The sequence below is a fragment of the Athene cunicularia genome (genome assembly GCF_003259725.1).
Source record: "Athene cunicularia isolate RWA chromosome 4 unlocalized genomic scaffold, athCun1 chr4_part3, whole genome shotgun sequence".
NCBI lineage: Eukaryota > Metazoa > Chordata > Aves > Strigiformes > Strigidae > Athene > Athene cunicularia.
This window is the reverse complement of record NW_020799100.1, coordinates 9916434-9939050: the sequence shown is the minus strand read 5'-3', so window position 1 is coordinate 9939050 and position 22617 is coordinate 9916434. Positions and strand designations below refer to the sequence as shown.

The 22617-nt window shown below is 36.8% G+C and overlaps 1 protein-coding gene across 1 annotated transcript in view; it reads right to left on the bottom strand.

Moving 5' to 3' along the window:
- Positions 1-1936: 1936 nt before the first annotated feature.
- ABCB7 (ATP binding cassette subfamily B member 7) overlaps positions 1937-22617 on the bottom strand; it is a 36461-nt gene continuing 15780 nt past the window's right edge. Inside the window, exons 5-16 of the mRNA XM_026848775.1 lie at positions 19960-20092; positions 19255-19523; positions 18107-18195; positions 17936-18023; positions 16786-16960; positions 15141-15298; positions 14436-14599; positions 14138-14267; positions 13481-13652; positions 7695-7798; positions 5955-6062; positions 1937-3225 (exon numbers count right to left, since the gene is read on the bottom strand). Of these exons, the coding sequence (XP_026704576.1) occupies positions 3007-3225; positions 5955-6062; positions 7695-7798; positions 13481-13652; positions 14138-14267; positions 14436-14599; positions 15141-15298; positions 16786-16960; positions 17936-18023; positions 18107-18195; positions 19255-19523; positions 19960-20092 (1809 nt within the window). The 3' untranslated portion in view covers positions 1937-3006. The remainder of the gene's footprint in view (positions 3226-5954; positions 6063-7694; positions 7799-13480; positions 13653-14137; positions 14268-14435; positions 14600-15140; positions 15299-16785; positions 16961-17935; positions 18024-18106; positions 18196-19254; positions 19524-19959; positions 20093-22617) is intronic.

Genomic DNA, 22617 nt, shown 5'->3' with positions numbered 1-22617 from the left:
TGTGCTTTCTGAAGACAATTACTGGGATGTCTAAGCCCTGCAATATGGAAAACTGCTCACTGAGACAAACCCTTTCCTTTCACCTTTCCAACGGGTGACATTTCTAATACTCATGCCAAAGGAAAAAAAAAAAAATCCTCAGTATTGAAATACTACTATTTACAGCCTTTACACATTATCTGCTGGATGCAACAGCAGACAAATTATTTAATTCCAAGAACTAGCTGTTGCAGGGTGGGGAGGGAAAATACATTGTTTGGGGTTTTTATTAGCCACAATACAGGAAAGGGAAATGCCCCATAAAAAGACTTTTTAATAAACCTTTGCTAACTGCTTCTGGCAGTTCAGAGATAACTGTACCTTTATAGTCAACCTTACTGCTGTCAGAAACTAAAAAAGGAGACAATTAGTGAAAATAAAAGGAAGACTGTAAGCTAGAATTCTGAACTGCCACTACATTAACAAGACTTCACTTTGCTTCTGTACTCCAAGGATGAAAATAAAAGTCCTCACATTCAATATACTTTTAAAATAATTTTTAACTGGAGATTGATGACAGGATGGGTTTTTTCATCCATCATTTTAATAGAGAGAAAATGAGTAACTAGCAGAAAAGACAGTAAAGGTTTCACTCCCTTTAAGTTACTGTTCCTATATTTAGTTGCAGGGGAGGGTATAACAAAAAAATAAACACTATTTGCAACTAAATTTCCAGAAGCACCAAATTCAGTGCTTTGCTAGTGCCCACACTGAGAAATCTTGCATCTGATTTACAAATGTAATTATATCAGTGTAATTATACTGGTATAATTCCCCAGGAAAAAAAAAAAAAAGTTATTTTTCAATATCCAAGAGAATGATCTTTATTTTTAAAATCAACATGAAAAATTATACCAGAATAACTAGTGATAAACAGATAGGGTAAGTTTCCATGAAGAGCTAAGGCCTAAAAATACAATCCTGTTACACCATGCTGACCCTGGCTGGACACCAGTAACCCACCAAGCCACTCTATCACTCACCTCCTAAACTACACAAGGGGGAGAGAATGTAACAAAAGGCTTCTGGGTTAAGATATGGACAGTGAGAGATCACTCTGCAATTACCACCACAGGCAAAATGGTCTCAACCCGGGGAAACTAATTTATTACCAATTAAGTCACAGTAGGGTAATGAGAACTAAAACCAAATCTTAAAAACACCTTCCCTCCACCCCTCCCTTCTTCCCCAGCTCAGCTTTCCTCCTAATTTCTCTCCCTCATCCACTCGCAGTGGCACAGGGAGATGGGGAATGGGGATTATGGTCAGTTCATCACATGTTGTCTCTGCTGCTCCTTCCTCCTCACACTCTCCCTCCACTCCAGTGTGGGTCCCCTCCCACGGGAAACAGTCCTCCATGAATTGCTCCAGCGCGAGTCCTTTCCACGGACTGCAGCCCTTCACAAACTGCTCCAGAGTGGGTCCCCCACGGGGTCACAAGTGCTGCCAGCAAACCTGCTCCAGCGTGGGCTCCTCTCCACAGGGCCACAGCTCCTGCCAGGAGCCTGCTCCAGCGTGGGCTCTCCACGGGGTCACAGCCCCCTTCGGGCACATCCCCCTGCTCCGCTGTGGGGTCCCCCCCGGGCTGCAGGTGGGTGTCTGCTACCCCGTGGAGCTCCCTGGGCGCAGGGCACAGCTGCCTCCCCACGGGCTGCCCCACGGGCTGCAGGGGAACCTCTGCCCCGGGCCTGGAGCACCTCCTGCCCCTCCTCCTGCACTCACTTGGGCTCTGCAGGGCTGTTTCACTCACATAATCTTCCTCCTCTCTCCCAGCTGCTGCTGGTGTTGTGCATTGTGCAGGTTTTTTTTTTTCCCCTTCTTAAATACATTATCCCAGAGATGTTACCCCCATTGCTGATGGGCTCAGCCTTGCAGCCTGCTGGCATTGGCTCTGTCAGTCACAGGGAAGCTTCTGGCAGCTTCTCACAGAGACACCCCTGTAGACCCTGGCTACCAAAACCTTGCCCTGCAAACCCAATACATCTGTAGTGTTTTGTAAATTGCAAAGACTGAGGTTTCTTGACACTGAAGAAGTTTCAACTATTGAAATGAGGAGAGTATTATAGCAGTGCTTTCAACATTATCCAGGTCATTTTCTCATACATTAATGACATAATAGAAATTTATGGAAGTTTTTATTGAATCTTAATTGCTCCCTAAGACCATGACGGAAATTGAAAAAGTGACTGCATTCTGCTTTGACTACTACAGCAGATGTCGAGGATACAGAATCCTGAACTCTGATTTTTTCATTTAAGGGAAACTTCCGATTCTTTATATTTACATACAACATCTTGTATATTTTCTGTAAAGTCACACAGTATTTTGTCAATTCCAGATTTTTGCCGGCTCTTCAAAATACTTAGGTTTTCTTTTAGAATACCACCAATACATTTCCTGATAGTCCAATATAAAAGGTGTTTTTGAAGGGTCAGATGGGTAATTCCAATATATAGTTTGTTACTAGGTCTCCTAATATTTTGTTGAGGTTTTTCTAATTCTTTACAAGGTAGAACATTTTAAACCAGAACACCACTGATGAATTTAAATTGCATCTTCCTCACTAGCAAATGAGTTCAAATTAGCCCAATTACAATTAAAACATGACATATTTATCAACCATTAATGATGAGAAAAAATGTAAATCAAGGACAAATCTGTTTACAATTTAATAATCCACCTCAAGTGACTGAATTTACCAATGCCTAAAAATGGCCATAAATTACACTCTTAGTTGAAAAGTTTAAAGTTTTTGAAAAAGCTCAGCTCTTGCAGATGCTATTGAATATTACAGATTTCTAAATATGTAAAAATAGAACTCCTTTGGTTGAAATTATACCCCTCTGAGAAACTGTAAAACCCCAAAACCCAGGAAGTTTTTGAACACTGACTTAAAAACAAGAGCTGCACTTCACTGCAATCTTGTGCATTTTTAACCTGTTATAGAAGATTAATACAGGATCATACTTAGCATGAACAGTTTCCACAGCCTTTCACACTATTGATAATTTCTTCTTCTAGTTTCTTCCTTTCCTCCTCTTTGGATATCTGATTACTTCTCTCTTCCCAATCTGGATTGTTATGACTATTTAGTACTTTGCTGCTCTGTGTATGCCACATTTCATAATAGAGGTTGTTAGGACTTGCAAGAAGGTCTGCGTGTCTACCACGTTCCACAACTTTACCCTGTGAAAGAAAGGGAGTAAGTCAGTAATCATTATTATCAGATCTATAGGAATATAAATGCCGCCAACATATAGGCAACAGTTTTACAGTATGTATTTTACACCAACTACTAATGAGTAGGAGGCTTGGGACAGCAATGAAAGACTGAACGTGTGGTGCGCCGAATTGTGTGCTACACAGCAAGCTGAAAACAAGGAGGTGTGTTGTTCTCAAACTTACATAAATAGGAACATAGATACCTTTTGACCATCTGGACAAACTGGAAATCCCACCAACATGCAAAGTTTTACTATGTAAACTGGAAGAGTTATTTAAAGGAAGCTTAGACCTCTATATGAGCAGCAAGGTGTTAAAACTACTAGTGCAAAGTTATAAACAAACATGCATTTGTCTTTGCTTGATAACAGACACACACTAAGAAGCTAAAAGAAAAGAGTATACAGAGAGGGATTTGTACTAGCTAGGCTAAACATTTAAAATCAAATCCTAAAAACAATTAGTGTAAATTGTGCTTTTAGATGGGTGCTCAGTAACTTGTGTCATTGCAATTGACACCAGGAAAATCAAGTGAGCAGTTCAGTTCATCTGAGCTATTCTCAAGAGCAAAGATGATTTTTTGACTATCATTTTGGAAACAGGAAGAGTTGGAGAGAACTCAAATCCTATGGACAGTGAAACAACACTACTCTTCAAAAAACCAGACTCATCTTTTTACTTTGAGATACACATTTACATTCACTGACTTCAAATTAAAATAATGTATTCATTCTCCAGCTATTGTTTCTTTTGGGAAAAGGCAGCATTATACAGACAACTACATGGGTTTTATATTAGATCTAAATTCTGATCTACAATTAAATCTACCTCCTTGTGACAGCTGCTGATGAACATGCTGGGAAAAAAATTGGGTCTTGTCACTTCTATTACTAGACGTGCTGCTGGAATCTGAACAAATATACACTTGACCAACATAACTGAAGAATTTATTTAAAAACTCTAAGTGGTTAATTTAGAGAGTTCATTGTAGTAGAGACTAGGCTTTTGAATTATGGCCTTCTTTTTAGTAACTTCTGAACAATCATCAAAAATCTAACTTCTCTGTTCAGCTTCACAGAATTAAGATCAATATCAATGTTTGTTCACTCAAGAATTATTTTTACTTCACCTAGGCAAAGGTGCTGAAATCGTGATGCCATATTTCCATTGCTAAGCAAAACCAGACACAATCATCTTGTCTCATCTCCACTACTGAGCCTTATTTATCTGGTTGCTAACACAGTGCTCATCAATCAAGCTGGGACGACAAGAGGCAACTTTTTGCTGAGCAAACGTCAGTGATGCCTCATGAAGCAGTCAGACACTAAAAGTGATGCACCACGCTGCCTTACTCATTCACAATCTTTATTACACTAACATCATTCATGAAAGTGAGCACCCTAGCTGTTTTACAGTTTTAGGTTGTGCTTTTATTTTTATTTTAACAGTTACACTATAACACAAAACACACTCTTAGTAAGCTGTGAAAACTTGCATCGACAACAGAAAGTCGCAGATTGCCTTATAACATGTTAAAAAACATTTGCAAGATGTTTTAGCATGCAGTTACATAAAGGATACACCTTAGGAAATTACTTTTTCAGCAAAAGCTGAAAAAACAACTAGATCAAAACCAAACAAAAACTCCACAGAGTGATTTATTCCACTACTGCATTTTGAGATTCATATGAAGCTGAGATCTGTATAGCAAAGATAGTCGTGAATGCCACTGTTTCATAAGATTTTGTTCTGATTCCCCGTTAAATCATTTAATGTGCTGTAGGAGTAATTTATTTTTTTAGTCACTAAATACACCTATGATCACAGCATATAAACAGCAACTAAAAAAAACTAAAAAAAAATGAATGCAGAGATAAATTTAACATCCATTATCAACAGATTAAAGCACTATATTTTCAGCATTATCAGTTAAAGTAGTAAGTACGAAGTTATAATAAGGACATTTGTTTATTTTAAATCTGTAGCCAGATATGGGTAATAGAGAAGAAAATGGACTTAGGACACATAATATGAGATAACAGCTGAATAGTGATATTAGTAAATCAAATGGTGAAACTTTGAGTTTGTTTTTTTCTTATAAGAGAAGCATACAGAAAGGGAATAATCATGATTTTTTACAGGTACGGAGAATGGTGTTCAGATTTATAACATAAACTGAACAATCCTGTAACAGTTTTATCTGCATGGAAACAGAACATGCTGTCCTCTCTTTCCGATGAAAGAAAACCACCAATGGATGTGAAAAACAGACACTCGCTGAGTAATAAGAATGAAGCATAAATTGGGGGAATACATTAGAAAACCTAATCTGACAGAAGTATGTAATAAATTAGATTAAAAACATGCAACATTAAGACAGTCCCAGAACACAAAAGTGAAATTTGTCATAATACATATAAGGAACATGTAATTAAATGAATTATGCAAATTAAGTAAAAATACAACATACAAGAGAGTCCCACATATGAGTTTCTGCAGATGATAGAACTGTTCATTACAAAGAAGAGGAATATATAAAAAGCCTGGGCTACAATTTTTTAACACGGTTCACTTCCAAAGAAAGAACTTCCGGTAGCTTGGTAGGAATATAGTATTTGAAAATGGACACACAGACTCTCTAAAACAACACTGACATTATGTGAAAACTACACATCATGGGGTGATCACCTCACCTGATCCAGCACAATGATTTCATCTGCATCAACTACTGTTGACAACCTGTGAGCAATGAAAACTGATGTTCGGTGTTTCACTATGTCCCTCATGGCACTGAGAATATTCTGTAAGATTAAAACAGAGACAAACTCTTAGACACTCCTAGGTGGTATGACAGGCCAATGTCGACTTGCTTCTTTCCCACATCAAAATGCTGTCTGGAAATATGCGAGTTACTGTAAAGAAGTTTTGAAAAACATTTCCAGTACTGCTATAGCTTCAGAATAAGAAACAGCTACAAGTATCTGCAGAAGAAATAGAAGTTTCCCAAGCATGAATATCTGTGGCTCTGATAAAGTCCTCAAACTATAGAGCAAGCTTATATTCATAGAAAAATGCAGATATCCCATGGGACAAAGGAAGAGAAGTGTTACTTGATTTCAGGAAAAACCTCCCCATGCAACCATGCTCCAAAAGCAACATGAACAGCAGTAGAGGCACATGAAAATAATAAGTCATCATTATCATAATAATACTTTTCAATCAATGAAAGTTAAAAAATCCCTCTCAATCTCAATATCCTGCCAATGTGGAATATAAAATTAAAGCAATCCTAGGAATTATTTATCTATCCACTGCTTCCTTTGTGAGCAGTTTTCCACCTTCCCAAACTGCATTCAGATGCAAGGAGCGCTAATAGGGAATTTGTGCCCTCACTACAATAAGTGAAGTGTCTGCTTTTTCTTCCTGAAAAACACTTGCCTTTGTCAGAAAACATTTCAATTATCAGATGTATTTTTGTGGAAAGGACTCATTTTCATTTGCTATCTTTAAAATGCAGTTCTGCTGTGAACCTTTCAGCTTTGCTTATGATTCTTGCAATAAATACAGCAAAACAAAAGACAGAAAGAATCCAAATAGTGTGCTGTAGAATTGTGTGTTATGAACATTTCTGGTCCAATGAGGAAGCTGTACTATACAGATGTACAGTCTGTACTCTGATTTCTTTGTATCTGGAAAGTGAAAGTAATTTAGTGATTACAGGTCAATAAATTTGCTCAATAATCTGCAAAAGTGAACACAAACATAGCTCTAGTTTACGACATTAGTTTGTAAAATTACTGCTGGTGCTGAGAGCTTTGTGTTTAAGCAAAGATGTGGTTATGAAGCCTGATGCAGTTAGTGTAGTAGTGTCATGACATCTATGTCACAACACTCTGATGTTTCACAGCCCTTCCTGTGAAATGAATACAAATTAATACCAGCACTGCAGGTTACACCTACCTGATTTGCATCTCAGAAAGATGCTGCGCAACAAACAAGAGGTTTTCTGTTCTGTATTATGTCACAATTATTTATAAGACATTTTTAATGAATGCTAGATGTCATCTAAACATCTTTTAAAGTGGATTGGAAAGCTTTGCACTTCATGGCCACAGGAGGTATTTGCAACAGTTTCAAAAGATTAAATATTTTATGGTGAATGGGACCTCAAGAGTATAAAACAGAAAATATGACCAGAGACAGAGTTGATATTCTTAGCTACGTTTCAAGGTAGACAGACTCAGTATCTCTACTTTGGCCTTTAGGAAATGAGCTAAAACATAGAATCTCTTAGTTATAATACTAGGAAAACACATGATAGCAATCTGGCAGAAAGTACAGAATTCTTTCTGAGAGGAAAGGAACAAGGAAAAAGCATCAGAATCAGACATCATTACACCACTTAAGTTTTATATTTTTTCATCCCAATTTACCTCTTCTGTTATTGAATCTAAAGATGATGTGGCCTCATCATAGAGAAAAATAAGTGGCTCCTTTAACATTGCTCTAGCAATTGCAACTCTTTGCTTTTCTCCTCCTGAGTGGGGGGAAGAAGGAAAAAAAAAAAGTTATAATTGTGATATTCCAAATTCAACAGCAGACATAACTGGGTTTGGGTTGTTTTATTTTTTTTTTTTTAATATACATCATAGTTGCTACTGATAGAGGTCTGTACATGTTACATAAGATATCACACAAGTTCCTGCTCCCTGGTAAGTGCAGAGGGATTCAAGATTGCTTATCCTTTTAGAAGACGACAGAGATCTATGAGAACAATCTCCCCAAGGAAGTTGTGGATTCCCCAACATTGGACACTTTAAGATTCAGCTGGACAGGGTGCTGGGCCATCTTGTCTAGACTGGGCTTTGCCAAGACAAGGCTGGACCAGGTGATCCTTGAGGTCCCTTCCAACCTGGTATACTACCATTCTATGAAATATTTTATACATGCTACAGGGCAAGAGCTTTGTACAGGTAACTCACATCAACATACAGTAACTCACTCTATACATCAGGTTGGATGAGCTCATTTACCTGGTCTAAGCTATGCCTTGTACATCAACTTTGCATACATACATCCTGTTTTCCCTTGCAAATAAACAATGCTCTGTCCATGCCTGCTGTATTTGATTTCATGCATCTTGCACGCACCTTTTTTCTTTCAGGTATCTCCCTGAAATTCATCTAACTTTCCACTCCATAAAGGCCCAGATTTAAAGCGTCCATATCTAACAACCTTAAGCAGAACATTTCATCAGAAACCACAATTAATACAGTATTGGAAATCATTTTCATTATGCAATCTACTGCCTGTTGGTTTCTGATGTAACCAAGTTTCAGGCTAGTTTCCTTCCTTTGCAATTCTTGCAGCCAACATCTACTCAAGAATAACTTAGGACAACTTTTACAGACAGGAAAACAGGTGCATTTGAGAACTTAAAATCTGCTAAACATTTGGTATGCAGTGCAAACATTTCACATTTGTGAACTTGTCCTCCTTTGTTTTATTCAAGACTTCAAAACATTCTAGTTAATACCATTTATTATTGTTAATGTTCCATTCCTATCATGAGAGAACATGCCTTAATAAACCATAATATCTTATGATAATAATGCTGCCATTCAAATTTTAAACTGTCTTTGGCAGAAGTCGGTAGAAGTTAGAATTGTACAATTTACTCAGTCTCAATATAGTGTCCCTCTCTCTCCTTTAAAGCATGTTCAAAACTCACAGCTTGACAATATCCATGTTTGAAAGACATACTACAATAACAAAATCTAAGGAAGGTCTTTCCTTACATTTGTAGCATACTGACTCATTTCATGTTCTTCTCCATTCATATTCAGAATACAGCGTGTTAACAGTTTCATTCAGAAAGTTAGGGGTTTGGGGTGTTATAGCTGTTTATTACATATCTATTAGAAATCACTGAAATGAATTCTACTTGAAAAAGCCAAAACAACTTATTTTTCATTATTTTTGATGAATCAATCACTGAGACAGTAAGAACTGCAGTAAATGCTTACTTCACCATTTAAATTAAGTTCTCATTGCAACAAAGACTTCCTTATGCCTATTTTTGTACCGCACAAAAGGAAACCACAGTAGGGGAGAGAAATTCAGATACCGAGGCTTGTTATCTATGCTACTGTACTGCTATTAGGAATTTTTGTTTGTATTAAGGCTCTTGACAATCATAAAAAAAAAATCCACCAGGTTTGAAGTATCAAGACAGCACTTCTAACAGCAGTTTTCCAGTGCCAGTCCTCAAATAAGTGGTTCATCTGCTGGAAGAAAGGAATCCACAATATGCATACAGGTAGAATCCAATTTACTTACTATTTTTTAATCTAATCATTTGCTGCACTCAACAAATTTAGCTATTTATAGAACAAGGGCCTCAAATTAAGATCACAGCCTTTACTGGTCCCACACCTTACTACCACAACCAGGACCCATGTCAACTGCCACTGTGTCTTTCACTGAGACACCCTGAAGGGTGGTGAAGATCCTGACAACCTTGGGTTTTCCATCATGCATATAAAACGCCTGGATATCAGAGGACCACTTAAACTCACAGACCCTTCACTCACTGTATTTCTCCCAGAAAATATTCTAAAAAGACAAAACAAGTCAGGACTTTGTGTTTTTCTTAGATGAGAAATATAAGAAGCCTCATCCAACTTAAAAATAAACTAAACACATTCAGAAATGAATCTAATATATACCTTTATAACAATTTAGGGAGTAATTCTACTGTTCAGGAAACTGCAGAGATTCAAAGTAACAGCTGCCCCATTTTTACAGAGCTACTGAAGGAACTCAGTACGCATTTGACACCTACAATCCATCAAACAACTAAACCATTTCTGGCCATTACGACCCATTATCAATGAAAATACTGATCTTAACAAAAGCATATGGGATGCAGCAGTCACATTACCTCCACATTTCAACCTAATACCACCAGCTGGCACCTGCAAGCAAAAGCACACAGAACCAAATTCCCTAAGAGCTGAGCACACAACTGCATTTAAGATCACTTCAATGCACAATTTGAGGAAGCTCAAGATGAGGTGACATTTCTGAGACACCTGTAGCTTAAGACTCCTGTACTCTGACTGTAAACATTACTGAAGCTTGTTTATTACTATTGTTTGATAATTAAATTGTTGAAAGTAGGAAACTGAATCTGCTACTACAATGACAGATGCGCACTCTGAACCCTTTTTCTATCACCTCAGAAATCCAATGTTTATCCTGAGAGAGATTTTGCATATTTTTTTTTCTTTAAATGTAAACAAAAGGGGAAAAAACCACATTACCCTTCACTTTCTAAACAGCACTTTAGCTAAAGCACTGTTAGATGGGTACTTGTGACCATCATAGTGGTAGCACAAAATGAAGGATGAATTAAAGGCACAACTCATTTTCAGAAAGACTCCGTTAAAGGAGCCTTGAGGTCAGAAGGAAACTCCCAAGATGCCCATACACACTTCTCCAGATTTAGAATGGGACATAGAATCATTTAGATTGGAAAAGGCCCTTAAGATCATTGAGCCAACCATAAACCTAATACTGCCAAGTTGGCCACTAAGCCATGTCCCGAAGTGCCACACCTACACGTCTTTTCAATACCTCCAGGGATGGTGACTCTATCACTTCCCTGGGCAGCCTGTTCCAGTGCTTGACAACCCTTCTGGTGAAAAAATATTTCCTAAAATCCAATCTAAACTTCAACATAAGGCTAAAGCCTTGAGCAACCTGATCTAGTGAAATATGTCCCAGCTCAGGGCAGGGGGCTTCATCTAGATGATCTATAGAATGCCCCCTTCCAACACAAACCATTCTATGCTTCCATAAACACCAAAACATTTCAAACCTAGTGTCAGTCAAATCTTCTTTCTAGAAATTACCTGTATGGGGAGACAGACAGCACAAGAGAAATCTTTCATCACTATCATAGTTCTCTACAGTTCTGCCAGTACTTGTTTTGTATCTTCTACTCACTCACACAGATTTGTGCCTCACATATTTTATTTCCCTTCCAACCTTCTTTGTATTCTCCTTTTGCGAATGTGCATGCTTTCTCCTGCACATACATTCTGGATACAGAACGTAACCTCTGATCCTCTATTTCAAAGAGACCAGGACTCCTGACTTCAGCAGCTGCATAGTAAGAAATACCACATATAGCTTGCTGTCTTTGCAACAGGCAGTATCTCTGCCCAAACCTGCTGCATTCCTGCACTCCTGCCTCTGGATCCCCACCAGCCCCACATCCCCCCAAGATATACATCCCAGTACCATTCTCAAGCAACCTCAGTACCTTGAAGTTTCTAAGTAAGTTTCTCTCTCCTGTAGGGTCATACCACATTCCCAACAGAGCAGCATAATCTGCGCTCTACCACTCCACCCTACATACAAATGAAAAAAGATGACCTGTTCTTTCGTTTACCAATAAATGGTGTCTGGTACAGGGAGTCAGAGTAGAAGAAAATTAAGCTCTGTCACACATATTTGGAGTTTGCCAAACAGTAAGGTCTTGTATTCAGGAGAAGTTGTTTAGAAAGACATGTCCTACATGTTACCAGTGACATGGCCTCTCTTCAGGCAGAAGAGTAGTTAAGTTGTGTGTGTACTGCAGTTTCTCTATCACTACTCTTTGCACACAGTTCAGCATTACACTACCCACCTTGTCAGAAGCCTTCCAAATATTTTCAATAACCTCAAACTTATCTAAACATCTTTAAGATGGTATTAGAAAAAGATAACAAACCAACAGAAAAACTGTGCCCCACCACTGGTTAGCAATTTCAAGCAAAACTATATGATGTTTTGCTTTTTCGAAACAACACAACAGGAGATGGTTTTAAAGAACTTTGCAAATGCGCCTTCTACTTCCTGTAACACCCACCAAGGAGGGGAACCAAACCCATCAGTGAATTAAATGGGGAAACCTCATGGAACGAGTATCCCATTTTATCTTTCATCAAATATCTCTTAAAAAACTAAAAGCCATGAAACTTACTTAAAATATAATAAAATAACCTAATATTAATAGTATATCCTTCAACCAAAACAGGAATTTTGGTTTTGTTTCATTTAGTGAATGTTACAACGCGCATTTAGTAAATGTTACATTTATGTGACATTATTAGCTTTGTCTCAATGCAACTTCAACCTAATAGATTTGAGGTTGAAAGCATTCCAGTAGAATCTAGCTACTACCTACTACCTAAGAAGTTCCACTTAAACACTGTATTTTAAAAATCCTATGTCCTGCCAACAAAAACCAGAAAAAGGACAGGGGAAATGGTTTAGACATTTCCCAGTTTCCACGTGATCCCTCATCTTACATTATAACTTTGCCACAGGAAGAAGGTTTGTTTTCAAGCACCATCTTCCCTACGAACAAGTGTATGTAATATTACAGACAGCTGTAGAGAAGGAGTAAAGTGAATTTTTTGTAAGAGTGGCCCTGAAAGGTTAGCATGACTAGCAAAGCCTGGCTAACGTCGTATGATCTTTCTAGTCTAGAACAGTTATGCTCTTTTGTAGACTGCATACTCAAATACAGAGAGACTTTGAGAGCCTAAACTCATGCTTTTTTTGTTTTAGCAAAGTTGTGCAATATAAAGCCATAGCTTGCAGATATGCAGACACCATTTTCATGTTGTTTCTTACACAATTCATGGGTAAGAAACACTTAAGATATGAAGGCCCTTTTATTACGAACAGGGTCCAAAATGACTACATTGCAACACAATATCCCATTGCCTTACTTACTATCAACAGCAAAAGCAAAACACCACTTAACTTTCAGCTGTTATAAGTTTAGATTTAAAACCTCAAATTTGGAAGGTCTATGCATATATATATAAGCCTATCACATCCTACATGCAAAGCACACAAAGTTCCCAATTCTCTTCATATGTATTCCACTACCCAAATAGATTACGAGAAAGATAATTTTTACTTAGATGCACCTACATGCTTACGCATCAACTCATTTAACGCTCTCCCCTGAAAATACACTCCTTTAAATATCTTGTCGAGTGCAGTTGCCTTGAACTACAGATCTTTGTATTAATATTCAGCCTTACAATTATGTTATAATGTAAATAAGCTAAAAGCAAGTCTGACTGAGGAATAAACTGTGCATTGAAGTTTGAGGCAGCAAAAGGGATACAAAGAACTTGTGTGCTTAAAAACCTACCTGAGAGCTTGAGTCCTCGTTCACCAACCTGAGTGTTGTAACCATTTGGCATTCGAAGAATAGCATCATGGATTCCTGCCAACTTTGCTACTGCATACACTTCTTCTGGTGTTGCACTAATATTGCCATAGAGCAGATTGTAATAGATTGTATTATGAAAGAGAACAGCATCCTACATTTATGGAAAGATTTTAAACAAGAAACCATGAACAACAGTTTAAAAACTATTCCCAATCCATGAAAGAAATCAATACAGAATAAATAACATATTTTTCTACAAAGTATGAAGGCAAAAGTATTTGGGGAGATTTATTTTCCTAAAAATGGTATTAATACACATTGTGTCCTAAAGATATATGTGTCATGCATACTTTTTACCACTTTGCTAACTCATTATGGGCAGTAGTCAACTATAAAGCTGAAGCACATAAAGCTAGAGGCAGTTTCTCATGAAGAAGTTTAAGTACATTTCAGAAACTGGATCTATATGATAATGCAGATAAAAACAGTATTTCCAGGGGCGGGGGTGAATCACAGTGACTTTCAAAGGAGCTAGACAATACCACTGCATTAGGATTGGCTTTCATTGAACCAGTGTCAGAATACTGGTAATTACTATTACAATGGACTATTTGGGAAGAATGAAACACGGTATACCTGAGGTACAACTCCTATTGCCTTTCTTAGACTTTCCAAACTGACATCTTGTATGTTCTGTCCAGCAACATAAATATTTCCTTTCTGAGGTTCATAGAAACGAAATAATAATCTCACAATTGTGCTTTTCCTGAAATTGAAAAGAATTCAAGTTAATGTTACATTCCTGGTTTGCCATTTACAATCTCCAAACAGAACTCATGTCACAAACAAAAATAATAAAGAGTGAAACACAACAAGCGCATTTAAGAAAAAAAATTCTGCATCACTGATTGGCATATTTAGTCCATTTACCCACCCTGACCCACTACCTCCTACAATGGCCACTTTCTTTCCTGCAGGGACTTCAAAAGACACTCCAGCAAGGACTTTCTGCCCCTCAAGGTATTCAAAATGCACATTATCAAAGACGATGGCAGCAGTTTGTTGTGTGATCTGCAGGGGTGGAGCCAGCTCTTTGTCCTATTAAAAAGAAGAGTGCTACTTTATATGTTGCCCAGAAAGAACCTCAAGCAGTTCAACAAGCTGAACAGTGCATTTCCTAGCTCAGAAAAAGGCAAATAGACACTCCAGCTTGGATATGTTGAAAATAATTATAATCTGCCACATAAGTGAAATTGGTTTGTTCCTCCTCTTCCCCGAAGAAGGTAAAAATATCTGCTGTAAACACTCTGCTTCACAACTTCTTTTGCAGTAATAAATTCTGCATCATGAATTACAAATAAAAACTCAAGCACAGGGCATGAATACTTAAATTTTAAAAATCTCAATAAAAGCACAGCTTCCGCGAAGCAACTTTTACTGTCACTAAAACATTCTGCAAGAAAAAAAGCAGTTGCTATTGCACTAACTGCACTTAAAGGAGGCAGAAAGCATTCTTGCACAACATCTTTCTTGAACAGAAATTAAACCTGGAAGGTAACAAAAAGGTGAAATGATGGCGTTGCCAGAAAACAGCCCTATTAAATACCCAGATACTTTAGGAAAATAAGCTACTACTTACTTTAATTTTGGTATCTACACTGAGAAGTGTAAACAAGGTATTCATATCTATAAGTGCTTGTCTTGTCTCTCTGTATACTGTTCCCAGGAAGTTTAGGGGAAGAGAAAGCTGGAACAGCAATCCATTCACCATTACTAGATCTCCAACAGAAAGGCTGCCTTAAGACAAAATGGATGTGAGAGAGTAAGGAGACTTGAAGGGTTGTCTTGTTAGGAAGCACCAAAAGATTTAAAAATAATAATCAAGTCAATCAAGTCTAGTTTCTTTACCCCCATGTCTAAAACCAGATGTTTAAATAGTAAACAAAATGCATTCCCAGATCAGATTTTATATAGGAAGGTGCCTGAAATGAATGGCTGTGTTTTTTCACTTAAAAAAAAAAAGATATAATTTCACTTAAAAAAAGGTTTCACTTAAAAAAAAAAAAGATATAATATCACCTGGAAAATAAGACAAGTAGCATATCAGGAAATTCACAGGAAACATTGTAAAGCTGTAAATTCCACAGAGAGAAACATAAAAGCAGCTTAAATAAGGTAGAAGGGGAGGAACTAATATATGAAAGCAAGAATCAGGAAAGACAATCTTAAGTACAGTTTACAGACAAATCCAAGTGATAGAATTTGTCAGGATCAAGAGAGAGGACTTCCATGCTATACACAACAGAGCTGCTGAAACACACAGTGAGGACCTCTGGGCAGCTTAATATGAAATACACTAATCAAGGGAAAACTCAGGATGACACACTAGCTAAAGGTATGTGCCAGGTCAGTTCAGCTGAAACAGGTCCAGAAAGATGATTTAAAGCTGAATTTCTACCATCCTGCTTAAAGGCTATTCTAAATTTTCTTAAGGACAGACATAAACTGCACCTACTGACTTATCCATTCACAGTGTAACTCTTCCCTGTCCTGGTATTTCTTAAAAAGAGCAACACAGATGCAAGAAAGACAACATTATACAAAGGTCTATGTTTCAAACACACCCAGATGCTAAGTGTTTAAAGCATCATTATCTTTACTCTAAAACCACCTTGCTTTAGCTGAGCCTCATCCCAATATAGCATTGATCTATTGTATTTGAAGCTTGCACTGTGTCCTCCTAAACAAGCAGGCTTTATTTTATGTAGTAAATAAGACAAATATAGATGAAAAACTCTAACATATGGAAATAATGGTTTTAATAACGTGTCATTATTAATCTAAGGAAACTGAAGGACACTGGTAATAAAACTACTGTGACAAAGCACATGGATATACACACGATGGGGAAAAGCTCTGAATCTTGCCAACATGGGAAGGAAGAAGGGTAAAAAGAAAGGATCTTTGTAGAAGCTTCACAAAAGTATTTGTATTTATATAAGTGTATTCCAAGACTTTTCAACAGAAACTTCACAAAGTTACATTTTCTTAGGATCTTCCTCTCACTGCTAAACTTTTAAAATGTTTCTAATAAAATCATATTAGTTATTGCTATATAGATCATGGATTAATTATACTCCAAGAAGCAGAAATACTCAAAACTCTCCAACAAAAACTCTCAAAACAAACTATCACATCAACCTTGTTAATTAAAATTAACAGCTCTATTATGGATGAATGAAGGTAAAGGAGAGGAATTTTTAGCTTACAGACAGATGAGTTACCTGCAACAATGCCCTGGCTAGCAAGCACCATGATGGATGTTAAGCCAATGCTAAATATAGCACTCTGTCCAAAGTTCAGGAGAGCTAAAGTAGAGGTAGTCTTCAGGGAGGCATTTTCATATGTCTTCAAGAATTCATCATACCGTTGGGCTTCGTATCTTTCATTATTGAAGTACTATGATGTACACAAAAATAATAAATGTCACATTCTCAAATGTACTAGACTGTATAACTAGTTATAAAATTCAGTATGAACAGACTACATGCACAGTTACACACAAAATCCCTCTCCAACAACTAAAAAGAAAAGATGATAAAAGATTAGCGCGTGAACAAAAAAACCCATGAGCCAACACTGGCATGTTCCGCACCGCAGTAAGAGACATTATGGAGATCCCTACCATAGCCATCTTCTAGTAATACTGGGTGTCTGTCTTGCAAAACTTCTACCTGGTTAGTGTCAAAACCAAACCAGCTGCCATTAGATACTAAAAAGAAGAGAAGTTACTATCCTCTACATACCAGAACATTCTTGTTACTGTTATGATGGCAAATACTCTACAACAGTACTTTTCACACAATGTCTACTTCTGGATCCTTCTTCACAGATAGGTTTACCTTTTCAGTTCTATAATAGCTCTCCAATTAAAACAAGTATAAAATAAGCCTGAGCCTGGACAATTTCAAAGTTGTCCACAGGACTTTCTAATAGTAGCAGTAGAGGAACCAACAGAGACCTGTTCTTTCATGTGAACAACTGCAATGGAGTGCTACAAACCACAACAGGTAACAAAACAGTAAGCGTAGTCATTTGAGAAGACAGAATGTTGCACATTCTGACATTCAGAAGACAATTTTGCAAACAAGTGAAGAGAAGCTTCTTAAAGACTAAGCTTACATTTTGCAGAAACTGATGGTTGAGGTGATTCCGTCATGAAAGAAACTTCTCACCCTATTCGCAAATAGTTTTTTCAAGCCTCACTAACAACTTTCTTGCTACTCCGTCAATATCATGTAGTACTTTTGAAATTAATAGTTTTAAAAATATATTATTGCTCCAAATATGTAGCCCCATAAAAGATGAATCTTATGACTCACTTTCCATAGGTTGGCAGAAGACAAAGAGCCTAGTAGTAAAGACTGGTCTTACCTTCACAGTCTCATAATTTAGTAGTGAGTCAATTGCAGCATTACCCGCATCATTATCTGCTTTGTTCATTTCTATTCGAAACTTAGTCCTGTAAAATAAAGGCTTAATACAGTCAAGAGTTCAGGCTGAGGCAACACCAAGTGCCCTGATGAATCTGAGGGCATGTCTTACCTCCACTGTGTAATTCCTATCGTGAACGCTGCATAGGCTCCTAGTGTCCCCAGAGTTACTAAAGCAAACTCTGCACCACATTTGTAATACTAGAATATTTAAAAGAAAAAAAGTCATAATAATTTTCAAAATTTCGCTGTTGTCTCAAAATTATGATAGCTTAGCCCAAGGAAAGAAGTCTGAAGGTCCCTCCCAACACACTCCCTGCTCTGAAGAGCTTAAGACTAAATACAGGCATAAACTCAAAAGTAGCAAGGAGAAGAGTATAGATTAAAAGGTTGAAAGAGGTAACAAAGAGCTAGGGTATAACATGATACTGAAAAGTTATTTTTGCCATTATAAAACATAAATGTTGCTGATATTTTGCTGTTATCACAAATAAGCATTTGTTTGCATGCTTTTTGGGTGGATTTGGAAAGAAAGCCAAAGCCTGCAGAAGAATAAATAAATGGCCATGCAAAACAACTTATGGAGCATTTTCTCTACTTCAGGGTATGTCAGGAGAGAAAAGCCATAAGGAGAAAAATTAAAGTTACTTAATCAAGATTTAGATTTTAGCATACAAATATCCAGAGATGCTGATTTCAAAGACAGTAGGTGTGATTTGTAAAAGAAAAGCTTAAAATGGAACTTATTAAGCTTAAAACCTGCAGGAAGGAGATGCCTATTTTCCAAAAGGTAATTTTCACTTTACATTCTGTGTAAGAAAAGACCAGTATTCAGAAGAGACAACAGTCACTCCCTCCTATCACTATCCTCACTACACTAAGACACAACATTCCTGGACATTTATGTTTTGCTTCCTCAGTATTCACCCAGATATGTTTGACACTTCTGTGCACAGTTTATTTTTCTGGTTTCATTTTTTTCAACAATTCTGAAGAAAACTATTAACAACTATCCACATAAATACCACTGGCTGTAGACAGGTTTTAAACATGAAAATAGTTTCAAGTAAGCTGATTTAAAGCAACTAATATTTGAAAACTCTGGATTACTCTCTTTTACAGTAGTTGCTTTCACAACCACCTTGTAAATTCAATTGTTATTATTTTTTAATGCTTGATATTATTAACACTTTGGTAAAAGAAAATCAATGTATTATTCTTAAATGAGACAATTCCAACTCATGAATAAACAACACTTACCAGAATTCCACTGACTAGGGCCACTTCAAACATTGTAGGTCCCAGATTAAATACTAAAGCACTAAGAACAAAACTGATGCCTCTTGTTCCTCTGTCAATGGTTTTTGATAGAGCTCCGGTTTGCCTACTTAGATGGAATGCCAAATCCAGGTTATGAAGGTGCAGAAAAACATTCTTTGCTATCCTTCTGATTGAATTTTGAGCTACTTTCCCAAATACTGCATTTCTAGCTTCATTAAATAATGCTGCCCCAGCTCTTGAGACACCATCTAAAAAAAGATGAAAAAATTTACAAAATTAAAATAATTATATTTCCCACTTCCCTTCATGCATCAATTCACATTAGACTCATTCTCTACGTATTTTTAACATTTTTACTTCAAAGGTAATTTCTACTTAATTGGTCCAAAACTTTATGCTATTTTTCATTTACAAACCATTGCGCATACATTTTGAATCAGTTTCTTTTGCATCTGGTTATAAGAAAGAAAGGGTAGGATTTATAATCAAGAATTGCTTTTATAAGCATTATTTCATTTTTTAATTGGAATACCAGAAGCAAGATCACAGAACATTAGAAACAGATATCAACACAGAAGTAACTATGAAATAGTCATCCAAGATGCTCAGGTCAGGAGCTCTGCTATCCCACTCCCTTACCAAAGAATGTTAACATTCATCAACAGATTTAGGAAGAGCACTTACAGCCAATGAGAACAGCAGTTGCCACAGTTGCCACTGTATTTGGTGCAGCACCGAGGTTGAGTATGTTTCCAGATACCTGGTTGAGGTTGTCTACTGCATATTTAAACATGAAGGGAACCAATATATTCATGGCCTAAAAGCATAAGAACACCAATTAGTCCATATGCATTAAAACATGTATCTATGTAGCATGACTTTTTTTCCAAAATTGCTCTACTGTTATATTTAGTTCTTAACCACTTAGTGTGGGTGAGATGGCTCTCTTGATTTCAAGCACAATGTTCTCCATACTATTAAGTCTTTACCCCTGGGACTGCAGGGTTAGTTTGTCTCTCTCGTGGGCTCCTTTTAAACACCAATTTCTATCCTAAACAAATGGTACACTAAAAAGGCACTTAAACTGAGGCCGAGCACTCAGTACAGCAATGGCAAGACTAGGAAACGAATCAAGTAGCAGACACTGCATGACTCACACTCACAATGTTACTGAATTATGTTGTCATTGCAGGCTGTTTGCTCTTTGTGCTACTGGCAACATTCAGGATGAAGAACTAATACGACAAAAGAAAAACTCACCCACACATTGCTAACACTGGGTCAACTGAGATGTATTAAATCAAAGCTCTAGTTAAGTAAAAGAAAACAAGTTAACCTATCCTTTGTCTCTTCTGACTGTTAATATCACCTTAATATTAAAATAATGTTTTCCATTTGCTACATCACTATAAACATTTACTGAATATCTACATTAACCTTAGCATCTGGCACAGCAGCACGAAAGACCTTCCATACAGTCTACAAGACACTACAAATTACTTAAAAATATCAGCTTCCAAACAAAATACCAAAGTCATATCCACAGACTAACATATATCACTGGATATTTTTTCTCAGAGTACAAAGCCCAAATGCATCTAACAGTAGTGTCTCCTCTACATTCAAAAACCAAGACAGCTAGATATGTAAACAAACAACTTTAGGATTTTTATTTGCACAATTGTAGCATAAGAAAATACTGAAAATCTTAAAGAAAACACAAAATTCTTAAGCCTGGCTAATGTTCCATTGTTACATCACTCATTCATACTAACAAGAAAAAAATATTACTTTTCATATAATTAATACAATTCACTAATTCAAACTGCTTCTAAGGGAAGATTTGAAAATAAGGTATACATGGTTTTTAGCAGCTGAACAAACATGCTGGCAGATAATCTTACAATCATGGCAGATGTTAAAATACTTTGCAGTGAGCAGACTTTGCTTAAAGTTGGGGTTTTTTTTCCAATATTATGGGTAGACAACAAATTATTTTACACGAGAAGAAACAAAAATCCAAAACAGATTGACAAAGATATTTCAGCTCTCTCCACCAAATGTTTTGCATAGTCACATAGATCTCAATTGTACTTAGGGATGTCTGTCAGAGCTGAAAGCCCAGTGAAAAAAACCCTGTAAATTAACTGGATAAAACTAGGTTTCAAGCAAAAAGGGTGGCAGAATCTTTCATAACTTTAGTCCAAGTCCAATCTGGAAGGTAGGCTTTTAGTAACTGTAACAACTATCCCAGTATCAAATATTCCCAGTGTTACAAACTCCTGTAAGTAGTAGAAGACAGATACTTCCCTTACAGGGGAAAATGGAGTTTTGAAGATACTTCTTTTAACTACAGGATTAAAGTTTAAGGTTGTTTTTTTAATCTATTTATTTTTTAAAACACTATTTTAGGCAGAAGTTTCAAATACAAATAAGGAAGGAATCCACTGTCTCCTCTTCCCTTCTGTGCCACCCCTATGAAATACACTATGCAAGGAAACAAACAGAAAAGAAAAAACTACCAAATTCTCAATACAGCATAATCTAGACAACTCCTGAGAGGAGACAGATGAGATCTGTGAGCATCTAGGTGAGATTATTACTAGTTAGTTTGTGACTGAAAAAAAGAAAACGGCTGAAAGATCAGGTCCTACTTCAAACACATTTCTTCTGAAATTTATCCAGTGCAAGTTGTTCAGCACAGCTTCCCTTTTAAGAGATTGGAATTGTGGAAATCTCCATTAAAATAATACCTGAGGTTAGCATTATCTGCAGAAACCCAGCAAATACCATCAAAGCAGCAGTATACAATAATATCTGATAACTTCAATTATACACAGCAGACAAACAGGTTACTGTCATTACATGCTTAAACCTTAGGCATATAGCCCCACAAAGAACTGAGGGTGCATTAATAGAGAATCCGAATCTTTACAATACTGAAATTCAAATCCCTCATCCCTTCCCCAGTATAACCAAAAACCCCTACCTTCCCTTCAGAGTTACAAAACTCAATTTTTGGATGGCATTTTGTTCTTAATAAAGACAAATATACTACCATATGTGTTACAGTGATGACCAATATGACAAAGTGCAGGGTTTTTTTTCAGGAGAGACTACTCAGTAGAAAATATGAGTATTGTAATGTAGATTGTCTTGATTTGCTTCAGAGTCTCCCAAATCCCTCTGCAGGGATTTTACTCTTCAGCAGACTATGCTACACTACAGGTAGTTTAGAAACAGAACTATAGATATATTTTAAAGTCCATTTAAAGAAAAGAGATGTATTCTTTAAACTGCAGTTCTCCACTCACAATTAATTTAACCAGTAACAGCCTACAA